The sequence below is a fragment of the Bubalus kerabau genome, chromosome 1 (assembly GCF_029407905.1).
Source record: "Bubalus kerabau isolate K-KA32 ecotype Philippines breed swamp buffalo chromosome 1, PCC_UOA_SB_1v2, whole genome shotgun sequence".
NCBI classification, from domain to species: Eukaryota; Metazoa; Chordata; class Mammalia; order Artiodactyla; family Bovidae; genus Bubalus; species Bubalus kerabau.
In genome coordinates, this window is record NC_073624.1 from 170,167,671 (window position 1) to 170,194,163 (window position 26,493).

A 26,493-nucleotide genomic window follows, 5' to 3' on the forward strand; every position below is an offset into this window, starting at 1 on the left:
TAACTGTGATGGTGGCTGAACGCCTGTCTGACTGTACATGTAAAAGAATCACAACAGTAAGGGAGTGAACTTACTGTACTCGGTCTTTAAAAGTGATTCTGAGACAAATATGTAAATATTCAAATTCAGAGAATAAATCTCTCTGAAAGAAAAAGTGAAGAAAGGACTCAGAACAAACACTAAAGCTATTCAAGCTATTTTAATTTCAAGCAAACTTCCCTGAAATTAAAAGAGAAAAAACTCAAACTACACATTGAAAGAGCATACTATACCTAAGAATATCAAAGTAGAACAACCAATACCAAAATATATTCAAGTAAAAATTACTGACTTCAAGGGGAAAAAATTCTTTGGGCATCTAAGCAAAAAAGAGAAAATAATAATGAACTATAAAGAAAGCTGAGCACCGAAGAATTGATGCTTTTGAACTGTGAGGGTGGAGAAGACTCTCGAGAGTCCCTTGGACTGCAAGATCAAACCAGTCAATCCTAAAGGAAATCAGTCCTGAATATTCATTGGAAGGACTGATGCTGAAGATGAAGTTCCAATACTCAGGCCACCTGATACAAAGAACCAACTCATTAGAAAGGACCCTGCTGCTGGGAAAGATTGAAGGCAGAAGGAGAAAGGGACGAAGGACGACAAGATGGTTGGATGGCATCACCAACTCGATGGACGTGTCTGAGCAAGCTCCAGGAGTTAGTGATGGATGGGGAAGCCTGGCATGCTGCAGTCCATGGGGTCACAAAGAGTAGGACACAACTGGGAAACGGAACTGAACTGAATAATGAAAAAAAATCTGACTGCCATCAAGCCTATGGCAAAACAGGACAATTTTAAGCAATAAAATAAAGAGGAATAATGACAACTCACAGCATATGTTTGAAACCCAAATATAACAGTAATATACTTTATTTCTTTAATTATTTTTGGCTCGGCAGGGCCTCAGCTGCGGCGTGGGATTGTTCCTTGTGGCATGGGGGCCTCTCCAGTTGTGGCACATCGGCTCAGTAGTTGTGGCGCAAGGCCTTAGTCGCCCTGCAGCATGTGAGATCCTAGTTCCTGGAGCAAGGATCAACCCTGAATTCCCTGAATTGGAAGTCAGATTCTTAAAACCACTGGATACTTTAAAAATGAAACTTTAAAAATCTGATTGGTCACCTTCAAAGGACAACAGGTTATCCTGAAAACTCGTAAATAAAAGGAAAGAAAGAAGCATTCTTTTCTACCTCTCCTATACAAATTTATACCTTGAGCAATCAATTAATAAATGAGGGAATAAATCAACTGTGTGCACCATAGGTCACTCAGTCGTGTCCGACTCTTTGCGAGCCTGTGGACTGCAGCCCGCCAGGCTCCTCTGTCCATGGGATTCTCCAGGCAAGAATACTGGAGTGGGTCGCCATGCCCTCCTCCAGGGGATCTTCCCAACCCAGGATCAAGCATCGCTTGTGTCTCCTGCATTGGCAGGAGGGTTCTTTACCACTAGCACCACCTGGGAAGCCCAAGATAAAATAAAATTTTAAGATGAGGGAAAGTATCTCTTAACAGATACAGCTCATCTAATTAAAAAAAAAAAAAAAAAAAGAGTATCACTATTTTGCAACCTTCAAAGAATTAATGGCTCTAGGCACTGAACATCAGTAGAAAAGAAGGCTTTTGTATCTTATGTGCCTCCTAAAGAAAAAGAATAATACCACACACACAACGCAGTCTTCAATCCTGTCAAGGGTCTTAAATCCAACTCTTGATCAAGTCTCTGCATCCTACTTGCAAATATGGATGGAAAACATGTTGAACTGCATGCAGGAGAATACATACTGTAGGGTAATAAGAAGTTCAACAGATAAATTGTAAAGAAAAGGATGGACGGGGAACATGTAAATTGAGCACTAAACTCGTAACACTTGTGTTTAGTCATCAGTCGTGTCCAACTCTGTGCAACCCCGCCAGGCTCCTCATCCATGGGGATTCTCCAGGCAAGAATACTGGAGATGTATTGCCATACTGCCATGCCCTCCTCCAGGAAATCTTCCCAACACAGGGATCAAACCTAGGTCTCCCACATTGCAGGCGGATTCTTTACCATCTGAGCTACCAGGCAAGCCCTAAGGAAACAAAAGAAGTGATTACTATAAAAGTTAGGGTAACAGTTACTTTTGGGGAGTGGGGAAGGGATTGTGTTTGGCTGTGGTGTGGAAGGGGTTCTGGGACAAGTGCAAAACTTCTAATTCCTTTTTTTTAAACTGTAATATAATATTTTATTTAATCCTCTATATCTAAAACATTTATTTCATTAATATCAAGTTATTAACAAAGGCTTTTACATCTCTTTTTTATAAGTCTCTGAAATCAGGCATATGTTTTATACTTAGACTACATCCTAGTTTGGACTAAGGACATTTCTTTTTCAGATTTATTTATTTATTTTTGGTTGTGCTAGATCTTCGTTGCTGCACATGGGCTTTCTCTAGTTGCTGCAGGCAGAGGCTTTTCATTGCGGTGGCTTCTCCTGCTGCAGAGCATGCGTTCTAGAGCACAGGCCCACTAGTTGTGGCGTATGGGCTTAGGTGTTCCAAGGCATGTGAGATCTTCCCAAACCAAGGATGGAAACCATGGCCCCTGCACTGGCAGGAGGATTCTTTGCCACTGAGCCACTGAGGGAAGCCCTGGACTAATCTAAGTACATTTCAAATGCTCAGTAGCCACATGCGTTTCATGCCTATTGGACTGATCAGAAAACCTCTAATTCTTGACCTGGGTATTACTAGGCTTCTGGCCTTAAAATAATTCACTAATATGCTTCTGGGGTTTTCTTTATCTGTGTTTCATTTTACCATTAAAAAAATGGCCTTCTTTAAAAAAGTAAATGACTAACAGTCATTTGGATTATCTGGCTACCTCCAAATGGCACAAGGATCTAACCACCCATCTCCCTAGAACCAGAAGAATATATGAGATTACTTCAGGTCCAGAATTCAGTGACCTCAGATCACTAGAATTTTGTATCACAGATCTTAAGGAATGCTAGAGTATATAATATACATGATAACTCTAGCCTTGAAATAACTCTCATCTTAGCATGAAATGAATTCAGTCTTCAAAATTTCTACACACTGGAGTTTATATTCATGTATTAAGATAATAAAGTGACCTTCCTGATAGCGGTTTTGTTAATTACAAGGTCCTGTTCCACCAGACCTATTCAATCAACAGCTTATCCTCCACAACACTTGGTAAAGATAAAACTGTTAAGATGCTATTTTAAAGGAAAAATCTCTCCTTTTCATTCCTATCTTCTACACAGATCTCTTCCCAAAGTTCAGAGTAAGCAGAGAACAATGACTCAAAATTGCCAATGAGTTCCAAACATGAGGTAGAGTGAGCAGACAGAGAAAAATCTCCTTCACCTCAGAGATATAACCTCACTGACCTAAGTGAACACTTTCTAGATTATCCAAATTTCCTAGAAGCAAATGACTTGTAATTCAAAAACTGCTAATACAGACTGAAAAAAGAAAAATATAGTTAAATACCAATCCTGCAGAAATTAAAAGGGGAAGTTGGAACGGTAATTGCCTATGCTTCAAAGGCTCTCTGAGAGAGAAAATCAAATTCGACAGGACAGCCAAAAGAAGAGAGAAATTTCACTCTCCCACCACTCTACACCAGCACTCCAGAAACTGGAAGAGGGAAAACAGGAGAGACCCATGTAGGTACCAACCCCTACCATGGCTGCATGAAGGTGCTTAGGTTCACTCAATAATTAATCAGAACTTTGAGCTGACAAGGGAGAGATGCTACTATCACTACTTCCTTTTGCTTTCTGTACAGCACTTTTCTACTTAGACTTCACAGCTATATTTTGTCTATTAGTTACTTACACTGGCATAGTCCCTTCCTCTCACTCAGTAATATGCCAAAAGCGTCAGAATGAAACAGACCTTTTTTTTCCCCCATCTATATATCCTACATATGCCTAGTACAGCACCTGGAAAAATGTTTTACACATAGCATATACTCAGTATGTTTGTTGCATTAAACTTTTAAAAATATCAAGGGCAGCCAGGTGAAAGAAAAGAAAATTTGGTCAATATTATTTCAGAAAGCAAGAGTCAAGAAAAACTAGAAGGAAAGCATGAGGAGGCATGTTAGGCCAACATGAACACAAAATTTCTTTAGCCCTGGTTGCCTTAAGAAGCAATCACGCCCCTTGGCCATATTTTTGAAGACTTGCATTAAAGGCAGAAGGGAATCCTGAGAGCTGCTTCAAACTCTTTCAAGATTTTGTGTTTCTGAACAAGGCTGTCCCCAAAGACTCAGACTGAAACACAAATTCAGAAAATAAGGAGAAACAAATCTATCTCAGAATCTACAGCAGAACAGGCATTCCCCACCTCACTGGAAACCTGTAACTGGATAACACAAAAATCCCTACCCTATGTCATCAGAGAATTAAGGAACAGAACAAACCTTTATATACTAGTCGCTACATATGCTATTTTCATTTTATCTTTGATATTATCTTCTTCTTTTTATAAAAGGACACTGACAGTGAGAAAATAAGCAATGAATGGGTTCTGAACTTTGACTCAAACCATGTTCTTTCTACTGAACATTTCAGCTTCTAAGACAAATCAGCATTGGTAAAATATAGCATTGCTTCCCTTGTGTATTGGCATTACTAGATCTTAACTCCCAAACCATAAATTTAGCCCTGTATGGCTTACCACTTATTTCAAGCTCCACCCAATGAGATTTCTTTCCATTTGCTGCTTCCTCAGAGGACATAATTGTGTACATCCTCCGAGGGTCAGGGGGCTCGTATTTTTCTTTGGGCATGCCTGTTGAATCAAGAAAAGAAACCAATCAATATTTGAAAGAGTCAAATAGCTGAAAATAACATCTTTTTAAAAAGCAGACATCCATATTATGATCTCTAAACACAATTTCCCACCAAAACAAACCAGGAACTCCTAAAAGAAATGGAAGATTTCAAGAATGGGATTGGAAAAATATAAACAAGCCTGGACACTAAGAAAGATGCTCTCGCTGTGAAGGGCATAGGAGTTAGCTTGAAGAGGTCCCACTGGCCAAGATAAGACAATCTGAACAACAAAAGGAAGACCATGAATCAATTTTAAACTGTATGAATCCAAAACTCTGATGGAAAAAAAAAAAACCTGTCACCTGAAGTTGGAAAATAAAGGGAAAGAATCAAGTATTTATCCAGCATTTCTGGCAGAAACTAGTTGAGGAAATGTTCTTAACAGAATTCTAGCTAATAAATGCAGAAAGTTACATAATTAGAGAAACCACTATTTCACAACCTCTAATAAAAAAAACGGATGACCATTAATGGCTAATAAAGGAATCAGGTGAAAAATGTCCAGTGGAAAAAATTTAAATAGATTAGGCTGTAAGACCTCAACCCAAGGATCAATCTCAGTATTAGGACAACTAGACTTATATGTCAATACTAAGTACACTCTTGCCCCTTCATCCAAAAAAAAATTACAAGACTGAACTTGAATCAAATAAGCCTCTCTAGATCTGGAACCAGTTTACACCAAGTAAGGAGACAGAGGAATATGGTAAAAGTAACATAAGACATAATAATGTGAATATACTTAACACTACGGAACTGCACACTTAAAATGATTATTAAGATAGCATATTTTGCTATGTATATTTTACTATGAGTAAAAAAATTTTTTCTTAACTCTTAAAATAATGCCACAAGAATACAGCCAGCCAGATGCAGACAACAGAAAGTTCTACATGACAGAAGGCCCAATTTCCTCAACAAATGAATGATATGAAAAGGAAACTGATATTAAATGACTTATGAGGCACAGCAATCAGATGCAATGTATAAACCTCATCTGGGTCTAATGTAACCAAATTAAGTGTAAAAAACATTTCTGAGAATCAGACAAACTGGAAGAATTATATCTAAGCTGATACTGGGACTACTGTTCATTTTACTTGTGGTTATTTTAAAATTCATATTAAAAAGCAGAGACATTACTTTGCCAACAAGGATCCGTCTAATCAAAGCTACGGTCTTTCCAGTAGTCATGTATGGATGTGAGAGTTGGACCATAAAGAAAGATGAGCACCAGAGAATTGATGCTTTTGAACTGTGTTGTTGGAGAAGACTCTTGAGAGTCCCTTGGACTGCAAGGAGATCAAACCAGTCAATCCTAAAGGAAATCAATCCTGAATATTCATTGGAAGCACTGACGCTGAAGCTCTAATACTTTGGTCACCTGATGCGAAGAACTGACTCATTGGGAAAGACTCTGATGCTGCAAAAAAGATTGAAGGCAGGAGGAGAAGGGGATGAAAGAGGATGAGATGGTTGGATGGCATCTCCGACTCGATGGACAAAAGTTTGAGCAAGCTCCAGGAGATGGTGATAGATCGGAAAGCCTGGCGTGCTCCAGTTCATGGGGTAGCAAAGAGTCAGACACAACTGAGCAACTGAATTGAACACCTACTCTGGATACCTACACAGCTAAACAAAGCTGGAGAAAAACCCACTATCATATGAAGTTAAAGTGAGCCAGTCAGCAATTACTTACCTCAAATGGAATTACTGCTAAATGGGTTTGAGGTTTTAGTTTTACAAAAAGAAAAGAGTTACAAAGAAGGATGACCGTGATGGCTGCACATCATCATCAATGTATCTAATAACACTGAATGCTACACTTAAAAATGGTTAACATGGTAAACTTTATGTTATGTATATTTTACACAGTAAAAAAATTGGAAAAGGGCTAAAGCTACTTTCATTATGTTATGCCGCTTCTGTACTGATGAGAACTAGAGCTATTTTTCAAACACAAAGATGGTTTTGACTATGTAGTCAAAACACAGGAAGAGGTAAGTAATCCCTTTTTGAAAAAGGTAAGTAAATGGTGAGACTAACCACCTGCACAAGAAACAGAATATCTAGTTTTTGTTTTGTTAAATATTGTTAATAAAACTGTTCTCCTACACGTTGATTTCTCCAGAATAGAAATGACTGAAGTTTTTAGACTAATACAAAACATACCTAACAAAGAGCTATACTGTCAAGAACTGTTCCTATTCCATCTAGAGGACAAGCTGGCAAAGCAAGTGCCTACTGTGAATCATATGAATATACCAGTAATAACAAAACACTGTGTAAGGCGACCAGAGCTTAATGACAACATCCCTTACGAGTCCTTAAGATCACTCAAATGCCACTGTTCTGACTAGATTTTACTTACAAAGCAACCATCTGATCTTCACTGGCTTTCCAAATAGAATTTAATGATAAGCTGCTGTGTTCAGCTAAGGTTAGTATTTTGGTCCTATGAGCTATTTTTTTTAACTAATATACTGTAATTGGAGGATAATTATTTTACAATATTATGATGATTTCTGCCATACATTGATATGAATCAGCCATGGGTGCACATGTGTCCCCCCCATCTTGAACCACTCCCTCTCCCTCCCCAACCCATCCCTCTGGGTTGTCCCAGAGCACTGGCTTTGGGTGCCCTGCTTCATGCACTGAACTTCCACTGGTCATCTATTTCACATATGGTAATATATATGTTTCAATACTATTCTCTCAATTCATCCCACCCTCCCCTTCTCCCATAGTCTAAAAGTCTGTTCTTTACATCTGTCTCTTTTGCTGCCTTGCATATAGGATCATCATTACCGTCTTTTTAAATTCCATATGTATGTATTAATATACAGTATTGGTGTTTCTCTTTCTTACTCCACTTCATATAATAGGCTCCAATTTCATCCACCTCATTAGAACTAACTCAATGTGTCCCTTTTTATAGCTGAGCAATATTCCATTGTGTATATGTACCATATCTTCCTTATTCATTCATCTGTCAATGGACATCAAGGTTGCTTCCATGTCCCAGCTATTGTAAACAGCGCTGCAATGAACACTTGGGTACATGTGTCTCTTAATTCTGGTTTCCTCAGTGTGTATGCCCAGCAGTGAGATTGTTGGTTCGTATGACAGTTCTATTCTCAGTTTTTTAAGGAGTCTCCACACTGTTCTCCACAGTGGCTATACCAGTTTGCATTCCCACCAACAGTGTAAGAGGGTTCCCTTTGAGTTATTAAATCATTTGACTTCTTAGTGAAAGTTCAGAAGTCTGATTTACCAATCTCATGCAAGCTTAGTTAGTGTGAATCAATGTCCAGAGTTCATGCTTCAGAGAATAAATAAAAGTATTACCGAACTGAAATCCAGGTCCTAGACCTGGGGTCATTCCATCAAGAGTCATGATTTCTGCCTAGGCAGCCAGCCACTCCCTTTCTGAGTTTTCAAGACATGTGATGGGTTGTCTTAAAATTTAAGAGACAGCACATCACTCTAAACTTGAAAGAGGCACAATCTTTATTTTCCAAATCCCCGAGAGTGCGAAAAGAACATGACAGAATAAAAGAAATGATGGCAAACTGGACAATCAAGCCCTTCTGAGAAGCATATCTGCCCACTAAGCAATTCCACCCATTTTTCTTGGAGTCCAACAGAACATAGTATTGGAAACTAGGTAGTAAAAAGGACATAAGAACACAAACTATTCAGGATTTTTCCCCAGGCCTTGAAATCAACAAGCAGCTCTTGCTCTCTAAAATATACAGTATGTCGCTGCAGATTATTATCTGAAAAGAGTAAAAGGTTTCCAAAACTGACTGGAAAACTGCCAAGGAAAATTACAAGACTTTTAAAAAATAGCTAGGCCAGAGTCAGCATGTATATAACCCCAGACTAGTCAATCTTCAACTCCCCCAATCCAATGCCAAACATCATTACTGATCCTGGCAGCATAAAATCTGTCCCTGATCTAGACCTCAGGGAAATGGTTTTTCATTATCTTAGAATAAAATAATTATTTACCTTAAAGAAATACAGGACATTATTTACCAGACAGAAAGATATGCTTATGTTATTAAAGATTTTATGAAATGGCTTAAAAATACACAGGAGAAAGGGTAACAGAGAAGTGGAGGGAGGAGGAGAGAGGAAGGGGTCCCGTGGGGGACCCTAACTGCAAGTCAAACACCATTTGAGGCAGCTTCCAAACTAAGACATTTAGTACTAAAGAAAAAGATTTAAGCGTCTATCCTTTCAATGGGTACTCTATTTCAGTCATCAAATGGCCTAGGTGAAAAAAAGTCCTATTTTACAAAAGAAAGACAATAAATGAAGTATGAAAAAATAAAAACAATATCATTTCATAATTCCCAATGAGCCTTTCTAAAACAAAGACTTATAAACTGAGTTAAAACCTTGGGATGAATCACTGGCACTGGCATAATGCTAAGGTAACACCACCACCCAGGTTGTTTTTTGATTATAAGGTAGAAAATGTTCAACAGAGGAATAAACTATTACCTCTTCATCAATCTTCTCAACACTAGTAAGGGGCAGAACCAGATACTGTGGGTCTTTTGATCTGACAGAATATGAAATACACCAATAATGTTTACCCTTTTCAGAACTAGAGGAACTGGCTGTGCTGTGCTGTGCTTAGTTACGTCTGACTCTTTGCAACCCCATGGACTGTACCCCACCAGGCACCTCTGTCCATGGGGATTTCCAGGCAAGAATACTGGAGTGGGTTGCCATTTCCTCCTCCAAGGGATCTTCCCAACCCAGGGATCGAACCCAGGTCTCCTGCAATGCAGGTGGATTCTTTACAGTCTCAGTCCCCAGGGAAGCCCAAGAACACTGGAGTAGACAGCCTATCCCTTGTCCAGGGGAACTTCTAACCCAGGAATCAAACTGGCGTCTCCTGCATTGCAGGTGGATTCTTGACCAGCAGAGCTACCAGGGAAGCCCAGAGCAACTGGCTAGATGACACCAAAGCAGCAACTGCAATGAAGGACTTTCTCCAGGATAACTGGTCTGCTACCTTCAACAAACTGGGGTCAGAACTATTATCGATTTGAAGAGAATGAAGAGATGTATATAATGAGATGTAATGAATGATCCACAAATCCACAACAAACAACATTCTGCAGACAGCTGGAGAAACAATACCTAGTTCATATTCTGAAATATTAATAAATTATTATGAGATTTTATTGCAGCAATGTATAAAAACTTGTTAAAAGACACTCTGAAGTTAAATAATTTAATTGTAATGGCCAGATTTTTTTTCCCAAGGGAAATAAGGTTGAGTCATAGCCAATTTTTTTATTTTTTAATTAGAGTATGATTGCTTTATAATGCATCAGTTTCTGCTGTACAGCAACATGAATCAGATGTAAGCATACATAGATCCCGTCCCTCTTGAGCCTCCATCGCAGCCCCCAGCCCCACTCCCTAGGTCATCACAGAACACGGAGCGTAGCTTCCTGTGCTCCACAGCAGCTCCCATCAGCACCTATTTCACACACGGCCGTGTATGTATGCGAGTGCTGCTCTCTCAACGTGTCCCACTATCTGCTTCCCCACATCCACAAGTCCCTTGCCTAGGTCTGTGTTTCTATTCCTGTCCTGCAAATACGTTCATCAGTACCATTTTTCTAGATTCCACATATATATACGTGTTAATATATATTTTTCTCTTTCTGATCTACTTCACTCTGTATGACATACTCTAGGTTCATCCATACCACTACAAAAGACCAATTTCAAAGTACAGCCAATCTTAACTGACAAGACAAAAAGGTAAGTTCTTTTCCTTTTCTTGTTTGTTACATTTTCTCCTCCATTCTTGGTGTTTTACTTCTTTCAGAAACACCAAGAAAAAGAGTGAGTGGGGCAGAGGAAAGGCAGGCAAGGGAAAAAAGGAGAAATAGACTCATTTCTCAAAAAAACACCCTTTTTTTATTGATCAGGCTCCTCAAAGAACTATAAGTTAGGGAACATACGAAAGGTCAAGTGCCACTAGCCTTGGTGCCCATTTACTTTTTCCAATCCAAATTTTCACTAGATGTTAACAAATCTTTTACTAAATCCAACTGATTTTTACCTCTTCAGGACTTCTAAACCTGTCTTTTCCATTTTTACAGCTATTAAAGTTAATTCACACCCTCATTTATCAGCTACAACTTTTAAACAACCTTCTCTATATCTTCCTGATTGATGCCTGCCCATGTAACTCTGCTGCTTAAAAATCTAACATGGCCCTTTCTGCCTACCTAGTTAGTTAAAACCCTAACATCAAAGTCCTTTACGACCTGGATTTAGGGCACTATTTTCTCACTCATCTTCAGACACTTACACGTGCATCATTCTATCAAGTCCGAAGTTGATCAAAGCATACCTACTTCGAAGACAATCTTTCAATGATACATCCTAATCCTTTCACCAGACAACCTTCACTCGAAACTCCTACTCATCCCCTTCACAGCAACTCAAGTTAACATCAGAGCCCCTGTAAGCCCTTCCCAAGAAAGGCACAAATCCACTCCTCTTTCCTCTGCACACCACATGTTTACTCAGCATTTATCAGTCCAATTGTTATCTCCCAGCGTCCTGTGTCAGACCTAGCATGTTACACTAATAAAGTGGTCTAAACCTTCTTTCCTTCAAACTCAAAATCAGGTTTTCAAAGAAAACTAAAAATAGTAATAATAATAAAGGTAATTCAATACAACTGAATCATGCTTCCTTAAGAAAGCTTTCTTTACAGAATCATTCATTCAACAAATATTTACTAAGCACCTTCTGCTTCTGTTTCAAGCACTCTGTCAGGTGCTGGGGAAAAAGAATAAGCAAGAAGCATGTACATGATCTTGGATCTTAATCTACGGGGTGGGGGGAGGGGGTTGCAAACAAAAACCTTACAACAGTGTAATCACACTACAAACCTTTCTTTTTACAAACATTAATTTAGGACTCCTTCCCTATCCCTCACCAACACAGGAGTCTATAATTTCCTGCTTTGAGCTATTCTGAACCTTGAAGGTATTTCTTATGTTGCCTCTTTAACCCCACCTTAATTTTTTTTTACATCTCATTCACCTACTCTACTATAGGATCCTTGCACTTACATTTTAAATAGTTTTATATTTTCAGAGCCTGGCAAATAGTAGGTGCTCAGTGAATGTTGTTGTTTAGTTGCTAAGTCCTGTCCTATTCTTTTGCGATCCCATGGACTGTAGCCTGCCAGGTTCCTCTGTCCATGGGAACAGGCTACAGTCCTGGAGTAGGCTGCCATTTCCTTCTCCAGGAGACTTTCCAACCCAGGGATCAAACCCACATCTCCTAAATTGGCAAGAAGATTCTTTACCACTGAGCCACCAGGAAAGCCCAAACTTAAAGGTAAAAACTGTATAATCTTAGTGACATATGAGAGCAAACCTCAAACAGGCGGCAGTAATGACAAAACTGCTGGGTGCCTGTCTGCCACACTCTGCACAGGGCATATAACAGCTAACACATTCTGAGCACTCACCAACTGGTTGCCCCTTCACATACATTATGTCCTTTAATCCTCACAACTCCTAGAAATAAATACTACTATTCTTCATACATAAAGAAAGGAAGGGTCAGAGAGTCACTTGCCTAGATCACAGGTACCAGTGGCACAACTGAGACTAACTCAAATCTGATCCAAAGTCTGGCTTTCAACCATTATGCAATTATTTCCTTGTATTATCTCAATTTAATTCTCATAGCAGCCCATGAAGTAGACACTACCCTCTTTTTACTTTTGATGAGGAAACTGAGGCTCTTACATTTAACTAACTTGCCCAAAGTCACACACGCTTGGTTAGTATTCAGATCAGATCAGTCGCTCAGTCGTGTCCAACTCTTTCCGACCCCATGAATCGCAGCACGCCAGGCCTCCCTGTCCATCACCAACTCCCGGAGTTCACTCAGACTCATGTCCATCGAGTCGGTGATGCCATCCAGCCATCTCATCCTCTGTCGTCCCCTTCTCCTCTTGCCCCCAATCCCTCCCAGCATCAGAGTCTTTTCCAATGAGTCAACTCTTCACATGAGGTGGCCAAAGTACTGGAGTTTCAGCTTCAGCATCAGTCCTTCCAAAGAAATCCCAGGGCTGATCTCCTTCAGAATGGACTGGTTGGATCTCCTTGCAGTCCAAGGGACTCTCAAGTCTTCTCCAACACCACAGTTCAAAAGCATCAATTCTTCGGCACTCAGCTTTCTTCACAGTCCAACTCTCACATCCATACATGACCATGGGAAAAACCATAGCCTTGACTAGACGAACCTTTGTTGGCAAAGTAATGTCTCTGCTTTTGAATATGCTATCTAGGTTGGTCATAACTTTCCTTCCAAGGAGTAAGCGTCTTTTAATTTCGTGCCTGCAATCACCATCTGCAGTGATTTTGGAGCCCAAAAAAATAAAGTCTGACACTCTTTCCACTGTTTCCCCATCTATTTCCCATGAAGTGATGGGACCGGATGCCATGATCTTCGTTTTCTGAATGTTGAGCTTTAAGCCAACTTTTTCACTCTCCTCTTTCACTTTCATCAAGAGGCTTTTGAGTTCCTCTTCACTTTCTGCCATAAGGGTGGTGTCATCCGCATATCTGAGGTTACTGATATTTCTCCTGGCAATCTTGATTCCAGTTTGTGTTTCTTCCAGTCCAGAGTTTCTCACGATGTACTCTGCATATAAGTTAAATAAACAGGGTGACAATATACAGCCTTGATGAACTCCTTTTCCTATTTGGAACCAGTCTGTTGTTCCATGTCCAGTTCTAACTGTTGCTTCCTGACCTGCATACAAATTTCTCAAGAGGCAGATCAGGTGGTCTGGTATTCCCATCTCTTTCAGAATTTTCCACAGTTTCTTGTGATCCACACAGTCAAAGGCTTTGGCATAGTCAATAAAGCAGAAATAGATGCTTTTCTGGAACTCTCTTGCTTTTTCCATGATCCAGCAGATGTTGGCAATTTGATCTCTGGTTCCTCTGCCTTTTCTAAAACCAGCTTGAACATCAGGAAGTTCACGGTTCACATACTGCTGAAGCCTGGCTTGGAGAATTTTGAGCATTACTTTACTAGCGTGTGAGATGAGTGCAATTGTGCGGTAGTTTGAGCATTCTTTAGCATTGCCTTTCTTTGGTTGGTGCAAAAGTAACCGCAGTTTTAGCACTGTTGAAATTTGCTGTTTGATATTGGAATACATTCTTAAATAAATGTGATTATGCTATACATCATTTTAATACATGTTTTTGCCTTTTTCCCCCCGCTCTTGACATTACTTTCTATGTATTTTATATTTATTTTCGATTATGGAAAAGATGTTAGACAAAAAGCAAATTTGAGCAATTTTCTTATTCAAGTTCAAAGGGGTTGTAAAGCAGGGGAGACAACTCTCAACATCAAAAACACATTTGGCCTGGGGACCTGCTAATGAACATACAGTGCATTGGTGGTTCAAGAAGTTTTGCAAAGGAGACGAGAGCCTTGAAGATGAGGAGCATGGTGGGCAGCCATCAGAAGTTGACAGCAACCAACTGAAAGCCATCATCAAAGCTGATCCTCTTACAACTACACAAGAAGTTGCCGAAGACTTCAATGTCCAGCTTTCTCCAGTCATTCAGCGTGTGATGCAATTGGAAAGGTGAAAAAGCTCGGTTAAGTGGGTCATGAGCTGACCAAAAATTAGAAAAAAAAAAAAATCATTGTTTTGAAGTGTCATCTTCTCTTATTCTACACAACAATGAACCATTTCTCAATCAGATTGTAACATGCAACGAAACGTGGATTTTATACAACTGGCAACAGTGGTTGAACCAAAAAGCTCCAAAGCTTCTCCCAAAGCCAAACTTGGTGGTCTGCTGCCAGTCTGATCCACTACAGCTTTCTGAATCAGGGCAAAACCATTACCTCTGAGAAGTATGTTCAACAAATCAATGAGATGCACCAAAAACTGCAAGGCCTGCAGCCAGAATTGGTCAACAGAAAGGGCCCAATTCTCCATGACAAGGCCTGACTGCATATCTCACAGCCAATGCTTCAAAAGCTGAAGAATTAATTGGGCTACAAAGGCTTGCCTCATCTGCCATACTCACCTGTCCTCATAAACCAACTACCACTTCTTCAAGCATCTCAACTTTTTCCCCAGGAAAACACTTCCACAACCAGCAGGATGCAGAAAATGCTTTCTAAGAGTTTTTCAAAACCCAAAGCATGGATTTTTATACTACAGGAATAAACAAAACCTTTTTTTTCATTGGCAAACATGTGTGGATTGTAATGGTTCCTATTTTAATTAATAAAGATTTGTGTTTCAGCCTAGTTATAATGATTCACAGTCTGAAACCGCAATTGTGTCTGCACCAACCTAATAGTAGAGCTAGGATTTGAAACTAGGACAATATAGTTGCAAGCTGTACACCAATGCCTCATACAACTCTAAAATTCTGTCACTGATGAAACCAAGATCTTCTGGGTTCATTCTTCAAATATTATGTTGATAAGACCATGAGTCCTTGAGTTGCCTTCTCAGATATATCATCTTTACAAACTACTCTTCACTCAGATTCTCTACTCCCAAACTCTGCCTAATACTTAAGACTGCTGCTGCTGCTAAGTTGCTTCAGTCATGTCTGACCCTGTGCGACCCCATAGACGGTAGCCCACCAGGCTCCCCCATCCCTGGGATTCTCCAGGCAAGAATACTGGAGTAGGTTGCCATTTCCTTCTCCAGTGCATGAAAGTGAAAAGTGAAAGTGAGGTTGCTCAGTCGTGTCTGACTCTTAGCAACCCCATGGACTACAGCCTACCGGGCTCCTCTGTCCATGCAATTTTCCAGGCAAGAGTACTGGAGTGGAGTGCCATTGCCTTCTCCAGCAGATCTCAAATGCTATCATCTCAGGATCCTTATACTCCAGTATCTCAAAGACCTTTTGTATGTGAGTTCTATCTATCAATATTTACTGTATTAGAAATAAGAACTAAGGAATTTAAAAGTGTATTTGTCGGGAGCCGCGTTAGGCATTACTGACAAAGTGGAGGCACGGCCCCAACCCCCTCTCCTTGTCCCACAGGCACGGTCCCGGGATGAAGGAGTTAGGTCTTGTGATTCTGACTTGTTTTTTCCTTTCTTCGGTTGAGTTGGCTGGAAAGAATGTTAAGGTGCTTATTGTTCTTAAAAGAAGCATGAGAAAGCACAAAGCCTTCTGCAGTTGTGCCCAGAAAATAATGTATACAGTAACTATTGACATTTGTTCAAGGATCTTTACAAAGAATGTTCTAGGATGAGCACGTAGGCTGCAGTTCGAGGCCATGGGAAGGATTGTTAAGACCTGTTTGTGAGGGGAATGTTAATAGCAAAGGAAGTTTGCCGAGTTTAGGGTTTAGGAATAATTAAGAATAGTTAGAAGCTAAAAGTTTAAGGAATACTGTAGTGTTGGCATATTTTACTACAGCTTATACGATTAGGAATTTTAGAGATAGCTATAAGCCTTTTTAGGAGATAGTGAGCTTAAGACTAGGGGCAAGCAGGATTTAGAAAGATAAGAAATAAACTGAGGAATGTGGTATGCGGCCCAGACATAAGCATGAGTTACAATGTAATCAGGAACTCTGTTTGAAGGGCAACAATGAGACAATAATCTGGGTGAGGGGGAACTGAAAATGTCAAACCTCTGACCTAATGCTTTTGTCAACGTATAAAAGAAAACCTGAAGCTTGAAATAAACATGCAGTCCCGCACCTTGAGTCAGCTGCTGCTGCTGCTAAGTCACTTCAGTCGTGTCCGACTCTGTGTGACCCCATAGATGGCAGCCCACCAGGCTCCCCCGTCCCTGGGATACTCCAGGCAAGAACACTGGAGTGGGTTGGAGGCTGCATCATTTTCCGCCGACACCACTCATCTCTTCAGGCTGATTTCCTGGCTGCTGGAGCTAGACTCCGGCATGTATTAACTCACTAAATATAATAAACCTAGCACATGTTAACCACAGCATTTTAATGAAAAGTAACTACTTTCAAAAACAAAGCAACATTTTGCAAGAAGAGTGACACTGTCTTACATTTTTGAAAATCTTTAAAGTCTAACATACTCGAAGACAGCCTGTCTACTCTGAATTCAATTAATCAGATATCACACACATTTGTTGGTCTATGAAAAACTGCGCAGTATACGCATAAGAGGATGAGAATGAAAAAGGCAAAGAACATTGCAGTGGTATTTCTAAAAAATTAAGGTTTCAGTAGCTATCTTCTCCTGTGTCCCAAAATCTGAATTCCTTAAATCCTTTTCTCACAGAGAATAAAAATAAATTTAAGGAGGGAATGGAAATCCACATCAGTATTCTTGCCTGGGAAATTCCATGGATAGAGAAGTTCGGCAGGCTATAGTCCATTGGGTTGCAAAGAGTCAGACATGACAGACCATCTAACACTTCTCACTTCTCATATTGTTTTAACTAAAACTTACAACCAGTAAAACCTCTGCAAAAAAGATTTTTAAATGATGATAAAATAATCCTCCAAATACAGAGTCAAACAGCAGATGTAGTAGTCTAATTTCTCAAAGGAGAAGACTGGCATACCCATCTGTATCTGCAGTGCCCAGTCAATAACCAACCGTGTATAAGAGTTTACTAGACTGCTATTAAGGGGTATTCCCTGGTGGCTCAGCAGTAAAGAATCTGCCTGCAATGCTGGAGATGTAGGTTTGATCCCTGGGTTGGGAAGATCCCCTGGAGAAGGAAATGGCAACCCACTACAGCATTCTTGCCTGGAAAATTCCATGGACAGAGGAGCCTGGGAGGCTACAATCCATGGGGTCTCAAGAGTCGGACACAACTTAGCAACTAAACCACCAACCACCACAACAGACTGCTGATAAAATGCAGTTCTAACTATGTGCCTGTGCCTAATAACATGATTGAATATAAAATACAGAGAGAAGTGAGAGTGTACTGCAACACCACAGGAAACTACCAATTTTGAAGGTCAAAAATGGTCAAATACTATCAAATTCAACTCAATAAATCAATTCAAAATATAACTACAAAGGTACACTAAATACAGATCATCCACAAATTTCAATTTAAAATACAAATACTTCTCAGTGTAGAAATCTTAATTTCTATATTTTAAGTCAAATATGAAGTACAGAGCAAAAGAATATATTAAGACAATCATGATTTATGATCTAATCAACAAAGCTGAATGCCAACTAATATGAAGGGTGCTGAGTCAAAATTTGTGTGGTGAAACATCACTGAGATCAAAAAGGTAAGGAGAGCCAACCACCAGTACTAAATCTAAATCTTTTCTCTTAGCATGAGACAAGCAACAACCAATCCAACAATGATGGCTGCCAACAGAAACCTTTTCATCTCTTTTTTGCCAGATTTTCAATCATCGAATTGCTCTTTCCTCTCTTACGATCACATTATTATAACTACCCCCTTTTGTTGTCTTTTATTCACTAAGTCGCAACCAACTCTTTGTGACCCCATGGACTGCAGCACACCAGACTTCCCTATACTTCCCTATTTCCCAAAGTTTGCTCAAATTCATGTCCACTGACTCAGTGATGCTCTCTATCCATCTATTCTGCTGCCCTTTTCTCTTTTTGCCTTCAGTCTCTCCCAGCATCAGGCTCTTTTCCAATGAGTCCGCTCTTTGAATGAGGAGGCCAAAGCTCTAGCTGAAGATAGAGCTTCAGCTTCAGCATCAGTCCTTCCAGTGAATACTCAGGGTTCATTTCCTTTAGGACTGACTGGTTTGAACTTCTTGTGGTCCAAGGGACTCTCCAGCACCATAATTCGAAGGCATCAATTCTTCAGCACTCAGCCTTCTTTATGGTCCAACTCTCACATTCATACATGGCTACTGGAAAAACCAAAGCTTTAACTATATGGACTTTAATTGGCAACATATTTTTGCTTTTTAAAATGCTGTCTAAGTTTGTCATAGTTTTCATTCCAAGGAGCAAGTATCTTTTAATTTCATGTCTGCAGTCACCATCCACAGTGATTCTGGAGCCCAAGAAAATAAAACCTGTCACTGCTTCCACTTTTTTCCCTTCTATTTGCCATGAAGTGATGGGACCAGATGCCAAGATCTTTGTTTATTGAATGCTGAGTGTTAAGCCAGCTTTCTCACTCTCTTCTTACCCTCATCAAGAGGCTCTATAGCCCTCTTCACTTTCTGCCATTAGAGTGGTATCATCCGTGTATCTGAGGTTGTTGATATTTCTTCCTGTAATCTTGATTCCAGCTTGGGATTCATCCAGCCTGGCATTTTGCATGATGTACTCTGCATATAAGTTAAATAAGCAGGGTGACAAATATACAGACTTGTCATACTCCTTTCCCAATTTGGAACCAGTCAGTTGTTCCATGTAAGGTTCTGTTGCTTTTTGACCTGCATACAGGTTTCTCAGGAGGCAGGTAAGGGGGTCTAGTATTCCCATCTCTTTCAGAATTTTCCACAGTTGCTGTGATCCACACAGTCAAAAGCTTTAGCACAGTCAATGAAGAAGAAGTAGATGTTTTTCTGGAATTCCCTTCCTTTCCCTATGATCCAACAAATGTCCGCAACTTGATATCTAGTTCCTCTGCCTTTTCTAAATCCAGCTTGTCCATCTGGAAGTTCCTGCTTGAAGGATATAGAGCAACATCTTACTAGCATTGTGAAATGAGCTCAATTGTACAGTAGTCTGAACATTCTTTGGCACTGTCCTTCTTTGGGATTGGAATGAAAACTGACCTCTTCCAGGCCCATGAGCACTGCTGAGTTTTCCAAATTAGCTGGCTTATTGAGTGCAGCACTTTCACAGCATCTTTTAGGATTTGAAATAGCTCATCTGGAATTCCATCACCTCCACTAACCTTGTTTGTAGTAATGCTTCCTAAGGCCCACTTGATTTCAGACTCCAGGATGTCAGGCTCTACGTGAGTGACCACACCACATCTCATTGCAATTTTGGCCTTTTGAGACATTCAACATTTATTCTAGCTGTTAAGTCATACATACAATCATTTTGGGAAGTTCTAGTATACTAGAAATCAATTTTGACCCTCTAGTCCTTTTTCCCCCTGAAAACTAAGACAGAAAATTATTCACAAAATGCTGACCACATAAATCATGAAGGCTTTAACAATTCTAGAGTATTTCTCTTATAAGGACTTAAGTGAAGTCCTAAGGACTTTATGACCCCAGTTTCTTGACCCTCTTCATCAAGCCTTCACATTTTTACTACGTCTCCTGAAAAAGTATGTCACACACACAATTTCCCCACCCCATCCACCTAAACTCTCAATGAATCCCTATTATATACAAACTTACATCCTAACACTTTAAGAGCCTAAGACCATTCACAGACTATTTCTGGCAACTCCTCCTGTCCCTTACATCTTTGCAACCTGTTTCACAGTCCAAGTTGTATGTAACTTGTCTTTGCACATGCTCTTTCTTCCCACTGAAATGCCCCCACTCAGTCTAACAAACCTCTATTCAACTTTCAAAATTCAGCCCAAAGACCTCTGAGATGAATTCCCCCGTTTCCAAAGCAGAATTAGATGCTCCTTCTTTGGCGGTGGTGATTTAGTTGCTAAGTCATGTCCAGCTCTTGCGACCCCATGGACTGCAGCTGGCCAGGTTCCTCTGTCCATGAAATTCTCCATGTAAGAATACTGGAGTGGGTAGCCATTCCCTTCTCCAGGGGAATCTTCCCAACCCAGGGACTGAACCCAGGTCTCCTGCATTTCAGGCAGATTCTTTACCATCTGAGCCACCAGGGAAGCCTCTGCTCCTTCTTTAGCATCCCCCAAATACTTTGTGTATTCCTCATGTAACCTGATGAGCGCTTTATTGGTTCATTTGTTTTTCTCTCTGCACAATTATAAGCCCACTTGAAATAAAAGAGCATAAGCCCTACTACTGTTGTTGTTGTTCAGTCACTAAGTCTTGACTCTTTTCGACCCCATAAACTGCAGCACACCAGGCTCCTCCAGTCTCTACTATCTCCCAGAGTTGGCTCAAATTCATGTCCAGAGTCGGTGACACTTTCCAACCATCCCAATTACAGTAGCAAGTCTAAAATAGCGTGTTTCAGGTATTTTTGGAACTGAGTTTTAGCACTACTTTAAAATGCTATGTTGAAGCGTAATTAGTTCTGCTGTATCCTTTATTTTGAAAATAATCTGTTCCAACGTGACTGATATATTAGAAAATTTGAGCATAACACAAAATTCCCATTTGCTTACATATGATTTTGTCTGAGAAAAACACTTGAAAAAGGTGGAAACCTGCCCCTGGCTGAACAGAGCTACATAGAAATTTACAAAATACACACACCTGAAAACATCTATCAGCTCCATCAGTTCAGTCTGTGTGTACACATATGCTGAGCCACACCCATCCACATTTGGTGTTATAACATTCCATTTGATTTCAGGTTACCCTCTTTCCATCACCTTACAATAACTCACAAGCAGCAACCCCTCTGATGCCCATTTCCACAAGCAAACCAGGTCTTTTTCAAGGTAAAGTGTCACATTTATCATGGTATTTGTTCAAGCTGCTGTGTCCAACTCTTTGCAACCCCATGGACTGCAGCACCCCAGGCTTCCCTGTCCTTCATTATCTCCAGGAGTTTGGTCAAACTCATGTCCATCGAGTCGGTGATGACATCCAACCATCTCCTCTGTCGTCCCCTTCTCCTCCTGCCCTCAATCTTTCCCAGCATCAGGGTCTTTTCACAATGAGTCAGCTCTTCACATCAGCTTCACATTGGAGCTTCAGCTTCAGCATCAGTCCTTCCCATCTATATTCAGAGTTGATTTCCTTTAGGAATGACTGGTTTGATCTCCTTGCTGTCCAAAGGACTCTGAAGAGTCTTCTCCAGCACCTGTGGTATTTATGTATTCCTTAATCATTTAGGATTAAAACTATGGTACCATTTTTATCAGGTTCCTTTTTAAAAAAATAAAGTCACTGACAATGTTCTGACTGTTGTGTCCCAGCACCATTTTTCCCAAAAGGCCTATAGTTTTTACTGCACAGTTCTGCCTACCATGGTGACTTTTAGGAACCTATATGTTGCTCTGGGCTTCCCTGGTGGCTCAGAATCCACTTGCCAATGCAGGAGACTTGGATTCAAACCCTGGGTTGGGAAGATTCCCTGGAGAAAGGAATGCCAACCCACTCAGGTATTCTTGCTTGGGAAAATCCCATGGACAGAGGAACCTGGCAGGAACCCCAGTCCATGGGGTCTCAAGAGTCAGACACAACTTAGAAACTAAACCACCACCACCATACAGAAGGGAAAACTCTGTCCTCCACCCAATTTCACAAAATGTTTACAGTCCATATCCTCACAGACCATCAGGATAGCCATAACCTTTGAGCTTGGTGGCTCTCACTTCTGGTGAGCAAAGAGTTGATTTTTCCAGCTTAACTACTACAATCTGCCTCAGCCTAACTGAGAAGACAAGTTCTGAAAGCCTGAATGCCTACCTACAGTACCACTATATGGGTTTCATTGTTTTCATGGCTCTTCATCTTCAAAACATTTTAAATTACCCTGTTATTACAGAGCAACTGAACCGAGTCCTCAAGCCCACTACAAAAGGGATCACAGAAACAAAATACCCTATATATCCAAGTTTAAAACAGATTCAGATTCACTAACTTCACACTATCTCAAATGTGACTTTCTTATATGTAAGGCCTCCACTTAGTTATCCACACTGATGCCTAAATGATCTCTAAATCACATTGCTCCCCTCTGAAAAATATTTTGCTCTTTCCTTTCCTATAGGATAAAGATATAAACCTCACTTTTAGCTTAATAAGCATGGTTCTTCAAAATCTAAGATGGACATACCTTTGCAGGCTCATCTCATCACTCTCCTTTTCAGTAACATGTCACCACTGGCCTTACCCCAACATTTGGCGCCTCAGTGCACCCAGAGTTCCTTATGTTTGAAAAGACCCGTCTTCCCAGTTTGACAAACCTAATTCCATGTTATTTTCTGTAAACTGCTCCCACACCTTCTACAAATTTAATCATTCTCTCCTGTTCTCCCACAGCTCTGTACACCTACTAAGACTACAGCAACAAGAAGACAGCAACTATTATTCACTTTTTAATTCTCAGGGCCCAACACTATGTCCAGCATATACTATTCCTTGCACATTAGTAACCAAGAAAATTAAAATGGATGAGGGAGAGGTAAAGCCCAGAGAAGGGTAAGATTAAGGCAGCCTAAATGAGCCTCCACCTTATATGCAAATAAACACTTTAAAAGCAGTTTTTCAACCAGTGCACCTTAAGTTTGAGAAAGTTACAAGGGTGCTAAAGAGTCTTCATGCTTTATGACCCAAAAGCTACAAGTTGTGAGCAGCCTTAACCATTTATTCCAGTATGCCTTTCACATTACCCCTTTCTGCTGCACTACAACATGAAAAAGGTTTATGCTTTAAAGAACATTAAAAAAAGGCTAATGTGGACACAGTGGAATGCCTAAGCATTAACCAAAATACATTATTTATAAACCACAAGTACAGAAGCAAATGCCAATATCTGTAGTCAGGACTAAGTTCTATAACCAAATTCGTGTCTATTCAAGAGTCTGAAAAGTTCTACTTTGCCACCAAGGTCTAAGAAAACTGAAAATCCGTACAAACAAGCATTCAGAAGAGCTTCTTCATCTATTAACACATTACCACTGATGAAGACACTTCTGAAACTATGCAAAATCTTCTTAGCTTCACAAGAAACGTTGTCTTTTGTCACATCCTCCCTTTTTGACCATTTCATTAAGTATCTTTTTCACCTACTGAAACTGATCAGACTCAACTACCTCAAATAACTTCCATTTATTAAAACACACTCTGCCCTCCCCAAAGAACTAATCTTTGGCAAGTACATCACTCTCATGTGCTCTCACACTTACACAAAACCTAATCCTTTCCCTCTTAACTGTAATATCTTGGGCAAGTCGCTTTAACCTAAGTTTGTTTCCTCATTAGTAGCTATTCAAAAGAATTTTTGTTTAAAGCAAGTCGACTGGACCAGATCACTGGTCTAAAAATATTAAGCAATTTTTATTCTAAAAGTCATCATATTCTAAAGACTGTAATAATTACTCAGATAGCAATTACAAAACAAGCCTTCAAACCCTTTTGATCAATGGACATAGCTCCTACAGCCTACAAAACTGTTTTGGGATGATAAACTCTAGTGTATTCAGAAAAACACAAAGTGTAATTATATGCCATTTTATTTTTCACTTGTTCATATTCACTCTCTTCCTCCCCAAAATTAAAATCCCCAGATACAAAGAGGCAAGAAGATTCTGCACTACCACTAATGGGGCAATCCACCTGGAAAAAAGTATGTTAACTCATATTCAGAGATTATTTAAAAGTCAGTTTAGCACAATAACACATCCAAAAAGGACAAGCAAAATGACCATTCACAACGCGGTATTTTACAGTTAACAGTTCAAGAAACGATTACAGGTATTGCTTAGCAAGCTCTTCAAGAAAGGGATAGAAGGAGAAGAGTTAAAAGAAAAAAAGTTTCCGAAGAAAATAATTACTGGTAGTTAGAAAAAAGGAGGAAAGATAAGATTTGGGTTATTAAACATAAAAGCTTCAAGTAACTGTATCACTTGAGTCCTCAGCAATATCCTAATCTCTCCATCTGCCGCTAAGGGCTTCTTTAACCATGCCATTCCCATCCTCCCAATCCATTCCCCGCCCCCCCTCCAAAAATAATTGCCTAAAACTTAATTTTAAACACATTTGGGGCAAACAGTTTCCCGCTCTGCGGTAACTACGAAGTTCCATACTACACTTCGCGCAATCCCACACTGCCACTTCTCCAAAGTTGCCACCCATCCTGGCCGAGAGTCCCAGAAACCAACTCTCCTCCTGCGAGTGACCAGAGCCAGAGTCGAGAGCCAGGGCATTCCCCCTAACCCCGGCGCCCCGCTGCGCGCCCCCACCCCCGCCGTCAATCAACACCCCTCAGCCCCGGACTCTGCTCGGGGGCGCGGTCCCGAAATCAGCGGGGTCGCGACAGATGCGCATCTAGGGACCCCTCAATAGCCGCCATCTCCTCCAAGCTGCAGGCCCGCCGCCCACAAAACTTAAGGTGCTCTCGCTCGAGTGCCCCGCGCTACGGTCCCCGGGACACGACTGAGAGCGGCCCGTGCGCCGCCAGTGCGAGGAGCAGCGCCCGGCTGGGCCTCGGGCCGGTCTCGCTCACCTCTTGGGGTGCGCCGCCTTCCTCCGCCGCTGCCGCCGCCTCCTCCCTGTGAGTGCAGCGCGGTCTGACCTGTGGAACCACCATACCAGTCCCGCCCGCAGCTGCAGCGCCGCCGTCGCCGCTCCTCTGCCGCCTTAGCTGCCGCTCTTTGTTCCCCCTCCGAGATCCACCGCGTCAGCCGCCCGCTTCAGCCTCCTCGACGGGCCGCCACTACGCCCTCTCGGCCTCTCGGCCTCCGGCCTCTCCCTTTTCGCTGCACCCACCGCTGCCTTGGCCTCCGCGCAGCCGACGCCGCCGCCACCGACGCCGCCGCCTCCTCCTCCTCCGCGTCCCCCTTGTTTTCATTGAAAGCAAACAAGCATCATGGCGGCGGCCGCCGTCCCCCTCCCCCAGCTCACCCCCTCTGCGGCGAGCGAGCGAGAGAGCGCCGCGACTGACGCTGCCGCTCCAACATCCCGGGCGCCCATTGGCCACCGCCGCAGGGCGCAACCACTCAGCATCCGGGGCGGTCGCTCTCCGCTCGCAGCTTCCGCAGGCCCCGCCCTTTCTCTTCCCTATCCCGGGCTCTGGGGCGCAGTGACCAGTGCCCGCCTCTCAGGGTCTGAGTTCTCTTCTTGCACACTTCGCTTGTTACTGCCTGTTGTTTCTACTTCATCATCTTTTTGACGCTCCTACTCTTGCCAACTAACTCTTTTTTCTTCTTCTTCTTTTTTTGTCTCAGGCTGTTCATTTTTGTCCCTCTCTTTTCTTTTTTCCTTGATCTTCCTCCCTTTCATTTGGCCTGTCAGTTACTTGGAAACAGGACAGGCTTTCAGACTTTCCAGCTTAGCCAGTATGTTGATCTCTCTAAAGACAAGACATGTAGTCGTGAATGATTCTTCTGGCCTCAGATATACAGCAAATAATAGTTAATGGCCCGTTTCAGTCCATAAATTGTCGTTCAGTCCAGTAAATTCAAGGATAATTCTGGTGGTGGGATCCTAGCCGGATGTAACTGTCCTGAGCTGTGTTCAAAGATAAAGATATTCTATTAAGGTGGTGGTTGAAAATGGGCAGAGAAAGGACTGAGCTGATAGATGATGTTTGCATGAAGGTGCATTAGTTAACTAGTGGTCAAGGCCCTGTGGTCCAACCAGGGCAGAGAGAAGAATCAGGCTCCAGCCTGCCAGGTGTAAGGTCACAGCATAGGGGCGAGAGGCTCGCCCTGCAGACTGTTAAAATCCAATAAAGATGAATGGAGCAACGGGACTGGGTCAAAATTGGGAAAGGCGTAGGACAAGGCTGTGTATTGTCACCCTTCTTCTTTAAC

General features: G+C 41.2%; 1 protein-coding gene across 3 annotated transcripts in view; it reads right to left on the reverse strand.

Moving 5' to 3' along the window:
- The window catches only part of CNOT6 (CCR4-NOT transcription complex subunit 6), an 82,708-nt gene extending 57,153 nt beyond the window's left edge, over window positions 1-25,555 (reverse strand). The window contains exons 1-2 of one of the 3 annotated variants that reach the window (XM_055539047.1): window positions 25,185-25,555; window positions 4,731-4,844 (exon numbers count right to left, since the gene is read on the reverse strand). In XM_055539047.1, coding sequence (XP_055395022.1) covers window positions 4,731-4,842 — 112 coding nt within the window. In that variant the 5' untranslated portion in view covers window positions 4,843-4,844; window positions 25,185-25,555. The remainder of the gene's footprint in view (window positions 1-4,730; window positions 4,845-25,184) is intronic. The other 2 variants (XM_055539046.1, XM_055539050.1) reach the window with 2 other exon arrangements.
- Window positions 25,556-26,493: the final 938 nt, after the last annotated feature.